General features: G+C 50.7%; 1 protein-coding gene across 1 annotated transcript; it reads right to left on the reverse strand.

Annotated features, from left to right (window-relative positions):
• Positions 1–450: 450 nt before the first annotated feature.
• LOC108500395 (C4b-binding protein alpha chain-like) lies at positions 451–4,961 on the reverse strand. Its single transcript, XM_017821284.1, has 8 exons — positions 4,910–4,961; positions 4,597–4,782; positions 3,856–3,952; positions 3,088–3,170; positions 2,074–2,265; positions 1,398–1,580; positions 679–867; positions 451–554 (listed from the first exon to the last, which is right to left on the reverse strand). Exons 1-8 carry the CDS (start codon positions 4,959–4,961, stop codon positions 451–453), a joined length of 1,086 nt encoding a protein of 361 aa, XP_017676773.1.
• Positions 4,962–6,019: the final 1,058 nt, after the last annotated feature.

The raw sequence follows: 6,019 nt of genomic DNA on the forward strand, positions 1-6,019 counted from the left end.
CAGAGCAGTTCCAGCTGTTATCTTAATGGCTCTGTGCAGGGTTTTTCCCTCTTACTTGAGCAGTAGGGAGGTGCTGGATCCCAGCGAACTCCATTTCCTGATGCCACACATTTGGCAGAAGGGTTTATTACCTTATACCTAAGGAAAGAGAAGAAGTTTACTCCTTTCCAGAAGGGTTTTTCCCCACTCCCCAACCACCACACACAGGCAAATGATTAACCAGAAGCCATCCTGCTGTGAAATGGGATGTGGCCACAAAGTAAAAACACCAATAAGAGCTGAATCAGAGCAGTTCACTGCGTCACCAAGCACAGGTGTCCAGCCACACACTGATCTCACTGGAGCCAAAATACACACTTGCACTGGAGACTTGCACTGGGAAACCAAGGAAGCTGCCTGTGATCCCTGTCCATGGACCCCCAGGATGGTCCCTTCCGAGCAGTGACCCACTCACCCAGAATTGCAGGTGAACTTCACAACTGTTTCAAAGGGGAAAGTTTTTTCGTTTCCAGCCACATTCCCGTTCTTTACTTCGGGAGGGGAGCATTGCTGTCCTAGAAGAAAAGAAAGCAGCACAGGAATTACTTCAAACCCGTGGCATGACCCAGAGTAACATCCCAAGCATGTCCAGATCCCTCCCACAGCTGGGCAAGGCAGGAGAGGAACGGAGACACTCACGGACACAGAAGTCTGGGTCTGCAGCAGACCAGGTCTCATTCCTCTGACAAATGACAGTAGAGGACTTTCCAGGTGCTGCCTTATATCCTGGGTTACACCGATAGTCCAGCCTGGTTCCAGAATCAGAGCTGTCACCCACAGGTGTTGGTAGTTCAGCAAAAGGGAAGCGTGGAGGGGAACCACAGCGGACTAATGATGGGAGACAAACACAAGGCTGGTTACAGAACACACCCAAGGGGTCTGCAATGACAGCAGCGAACTGCATGCTTTGAAGCACACAACATTTTAACCTGCTTGAATGTCTGGGACATGGTTTGTATCCGAGCCTTTCAGCAAAGAGCAGTGGATGTCACAGTTTGTTTAACCAGACTGGGTGAATCTGCCTCAGAGATGCTCCTTCCCTGCCCACCAACCCAACCTGCAGGGCCCCCATTCAGCTGAGCTCGAAGCCAAAACATCCCCAACAGGTCTGCAAGCTGCTGAACCAAACCTGGCAGGTGTGGAAGACAACTGTGCCTCTCCTTTCAGCAAACTTTTGGATCATTTGCTATTCCCAAATAAACAGCTTCGGGCCTGGGCTGCCACGCTGAGGACCCAAGGGGGTCTTGCCTCTGCAAAGGCATGGCTGCAAGTGCACAAGGTTTGAAGTGGACCTGCTCTACAGCTCTTAGACCCACTTCACCACCATTGCTCAAGGAAATAAACTTGTTTCTACTCACTTTTCTCACATGTTGGCAGAGGTGGTGTCCAGGAACTGTTTGCTTCACAGGTAACTACACTACTACCGTTCATTTTATAACCAGGATTACACTCAAAGCTCACTGTATCTTCATATGTGTGCTCAAGGCCAAAGCCAGACAACCTTCTCCCATTTTTCACGTCTGGATCTTCACAGCTGACCACTGGAAGTGAAAATAGGACGATGAGAAAATTTATTAGAAGAAAAAGCCCTGCAGTGACACGAGAAGCTTTCTAAGCTCACTAAGAGAATCATAGGATGATTGAATGATTTGGGTTGGAAGGGACCTTAAAGATCTTCTAGTTCCAAGTCCCTGCCATGGGCAGGGATGCCACCTACTAGATTAGAACTGCTGTCCTCTCACTTTGAGAGAGGCAGGTCCCCAGTGGGGTGCAACTACTTGGAACAGAGACATCATTAAGGAAGCTGCACGTGAGCGCTTCATTTTTCATCTGCAGGAAGCCCTGGGCATGGGCAGGGAGAGGGAGGATTTCTGCAGGTTGAAGAATCCTGCCTCTGGCCATTAAGCTTCCTGGAAATCCTTTTAGGATCAAATCAACCTTCTCATGTTTGGCAGCCCATCAGGAAAGTACAAACTGGGAGAGGGATGAGAAACAAAGTCGAAAGAATAAGAAGGAGAGAAAGCAAGCACTTACTTTTGCATTCAGGGGCTGGACCATTCCAGGTTCCCTGGTAGTTAGGACCCATTGTACAGTAAATTGTGACATCTCCAATAAGAGAAAAACCTTTGTTACAGCTGTAACTTACAGACGTGCCAAAGGTGAATTCTCCTTCCCCACCAAGGAGCTGCCCATTCTTGATTTCAGGAGGTGGTGGGCAGGCAATAACTGCATGGGAAGGAAACAGTAAGGAAACAAAGGAATGGTTCCATCAAATATGAAATATAGATTTAACTACTAAAGCAAAAACCCCACAACCCAAACCAAAAAGCCACAAGACAGGGAAGCACCCCAGAAGCCATCACCTCATCCTAAAGTCTGGAATGTGCCCTTCCATTCTGAATGTTTTCCAGAGTTTGTTTTTCTAAAATGGATAAAGGGGAAAACAGCAAAATGGCATCTGTTGTCCAAGAGCTGCCACCACAGAAGAGGCCTTTTGGGGACAGTGAATGTGGTCTCTCCAGGCAGTTTGGCCCCCTCACCTACAGTGATGGCACTTCCTACCTTTGTTATGTTGACAAGGATGAGGCCAGAACATCCATTATAGCAGCAAAGCATCTAAACTATCAGCAGCTGACAGTCAGGCCTATCCCACAGTGTGCTAAAAAAAGCCCAAATAGCACCATCAAGACTCTTTAGTCCTCATTTCCCCTTTGAAAATAAAGATTTTGGATGTGCAGCCACGTCTGAAGGCATCTCAGTCCCAGTCAACCACAGCTCCTGACAAAGCAATTCAGCAAGGAAGTTTCTCATGGATCTGACTACAGAGCTGCTGCCAACATCCACAGACCCTCCTTGCTATTTATATTTTCATTCCCAGCTCCAGAGTACTTATCTGGGGGAGGGGTAAGGAGTCAGTCTCATTAAAGGCTAAAGGAATTTGCATTAGGTGCCAAGAAGACATAATCCACCTGCCAGTCCCCAGACTAGCAGATACGTTGCAATAGTGTTGAGGAAGAGATGTACATAAACCAGTTAAGATCTGCTTACTCTCACAGATTGGAATGTTATCCCAGTAAGCTTCATCATTTTTAAATACACACTGTGCAGTTGGTGGCCCAACTAGTCGGTACCTGAGAAAAGGAAAGGTTGAATCTCTTTGAAAAAAAAGCAAAAACTTTGAGAAATTGAGAAAGTTGTACAGTTTCTAGTGGTATTCTCTGGAGAAGCTGAACCCTAGGGTACAATCAGCCAGCCCTCCTATGAAATACCATTTTCTCAACACCTAAAGGAATGCAATACATGATGCAATTGGAGGAAACTGAATTCTTGCACAAGCTCACAGGACAACAAGCAAGACTTCATCTCACCCTGCATCTGTTCAGCCCCGTCTGTGCAGTGGCAGATCCAAACAGCAACTTATTTTCTGAGCAGAGCCAGGTGTTACTGACATACCTGAACCACCCTCCTTCCCTTTCCCAGCACTTTCCAGGACACCAGAGCCCTCTTTATCTCAGCCATGGGCAGCTTGCAACAACAAACGCTGAATTGCTAACGAGCAGCAACAGGAAAGGAACCCAATTCTTCGCAAAGCAGCCAAAAAGCAATCTGCAAAGTCCACACTCTCAGGCCCGGAGGATTATTATGTTTTGACAGCAAGAGCAGGGGGACAGCCCACCCCCTGTGGCTCCCTGCTCCAAACACCTCCCGCCGTGCCTGTGCTTGCCAAGGAGCAGCCCCAGCTCTTCAAAGCCTCCCAGTGTCCCCTGGGTGCTGTCACCCCACCTCAACTCACCAGGAGCTTGGGCTGACACTTACCCAATGTTACAGGTGAAGGTTACGGTCGCCCCAAGCAGCAGATTGGTGCTGGTGTGAAAGTTGCCATTCGCGATGTCCGGTTGCCCACACGACTTTCCTGGAAGGGCAAGTGCTCAGCATTACCTTTATTTTATAGGATTAGAGTGAAATGCAGGTGACAGTAGCTGTTCAGTGTCATTGCTGACTAACTGACCGTTTATCAGGCACCTGACTGCCCTGAGAGCAAGCACTAGCAGTTGCAGAAGAGATACAAGAGCCACATTAATTCCTGAGAACTGAAAGTTAAAACTCAAATGAGAAGCAAATAACAGCACAAATAAGGCTGAGGACAAGTTAGAAAAAGCTAAGGTTTACGTGCTTGCTGAAAAAGGACACTGATAAAAAACCCAGAGGTCTTGGTCCACAGGGAAATAGCGTGAAGGGAATGGGGACAGGGTGTCACATGGGGACAACAGACACTCACAGCCTCCTCCACACTGTCTCTTGTTTCTCTGTGAATATATCACAGCACTAACGCTGCACCACCAGCTGGTAAAGTCAGAATGGCAGAGATCATCTCCCAGAGATTAACATTTCTAAGCAAAAGGGCCACCCCGGGCAGACACCCAGGATGGGCACTTGTTTTAACTGCCCTAAAACAGGGATAGGGGAGCATCGTTCTGAGCGGGGCTGAGCCGTGAAGGGGTTTGTGGTGCTGCAGGGGCTGTGCCCGCCCCCCCATCCCGCCACGGGGGAACCCACCGATGCAGAAGTCGGGCTGCTCCGACCAGGTGGAGTTGGGGAGGCAGGTGAGCACGGGGGCCTGGTCCCCGTTCCTCACGTACCCCGGGCGGCAGTGGTACCTCAGCTGGGTCCCCACGGGGTAGGATTCCTCGGGGGTCGTGGTGAGCTCCGCAAAGACGAAAGTCGGCGCCCGCGGGCAGTCCCCTGCGGGCAGAAAGGTGACGGTGACGGGGCTCGTCCGAGCCCTTCCCCGCGCAGCCCCGCCCCAGCCCCATTTTCCATTTCCCACCCCGGCCCCACGCAGCCCCTGTCCCGCCGGGTCCCCGCTCACCCCAAGCGCCGGGCAGTGCCAGCAGCAGCGCCAAGAGCCAGCGCAGAGCCATGGCCGGAGCTGGGGCCGCTCCCGGAGCTGCTCCCGGTGCCAGGTCCCTCCCGGTGCCGGCTCCGCGGGATGCGCAGGGATGCGGAGCGCGGCTCTCCCCGGGGAGGACGCGGATCCCTGTCGCGGCTGTTGCACGAAGGGACTCTTTTCCTCGGGCTGCTGAGGGGAACGAGTGCCTCGGCTCCTCTGTGCCCCCGGGGCTGTGGGCAGCGGCTCCCCGGCTAATTCCCGAGGCAATTCCCACACCTGTTCCGGCGGCTCCCAGGGCGCTGCCGTTTTATAGTTTAATGGGTAGGAAATGATGCCGCTTAACAAACGAGAAACAGCCAGGGTTCCTTCCTCCTCCCCTCGGCCTCTCCTGCCCCACCCGATTCCAGGGAAGGAGTTTACCTTTGGGATGCATAACCCAACACGTAGCATGCGTGACTTACCCCAAACAGTTGTAAACACGTGGAGTGTCTTCCTTGTGAAGGCTCCTTATTCCTGGTCACCACACACTTGGTCCTCAACTCAAGGACAGCCTGAGGTCACCACAGATGTGTTTTTTTTTTCTGAAGAGCACTTGTCCTCCTGCCACACCGTGTTGCACCATTCCAAGGTGTTGCAAAAGTGTCACACGAGTTGTGTGACCAGTCTAAGAACTGTAGGGCTGGTTGCATTCAAAAGAGCCAGTCGGTGTCATGAACAGCACGATTTATTGGATGCAACATATGCAGTTCTTTTGGATTGCTGGTGGTAAATGGATTAAGTGCAGAATAGCTGCAGAGAGCACTAACAATACCATTGCAATCCCAAACCTAATTTCCCGTGTCAACACTTGGCACAGCAGAGGGCACAAGACTTGCCAAGAGGCGTCTCTTCTGGGGAGGAGGACAAACCTGTCGATCTGTCCCTGCAATTTCGTGTCAAATTCTTCTCCCCGAGTTGGATACAAACACAGGGTACGTTTTATACCTTATTAACCCCTACTGAGCCAAGTGCTGTGGTCAAAGCTTCTGGGTTTTGTGGTTGTGTTGTAAAGAATATTTCCTGGTGGGAGGTGTACTTGGTTTGTACAAA

This window comes from Lepidothrix coronata, unplaced genomic scaffold (assembly GCF_001604755.1).
Source record: "Lepidothrix coronata isolate B3197 unplaced genomic scaffold, Lepidothrix_coronata-1.0 Scaffold90, whole genome shotgun sequence".
In the NCBI taxonomy this organism is placed as follows: Eukaryota; Metazoa; Chordata; class Aves; order Passeriformes; family Pipridae; genus Lepidothrix; species Lepidothrix coronata.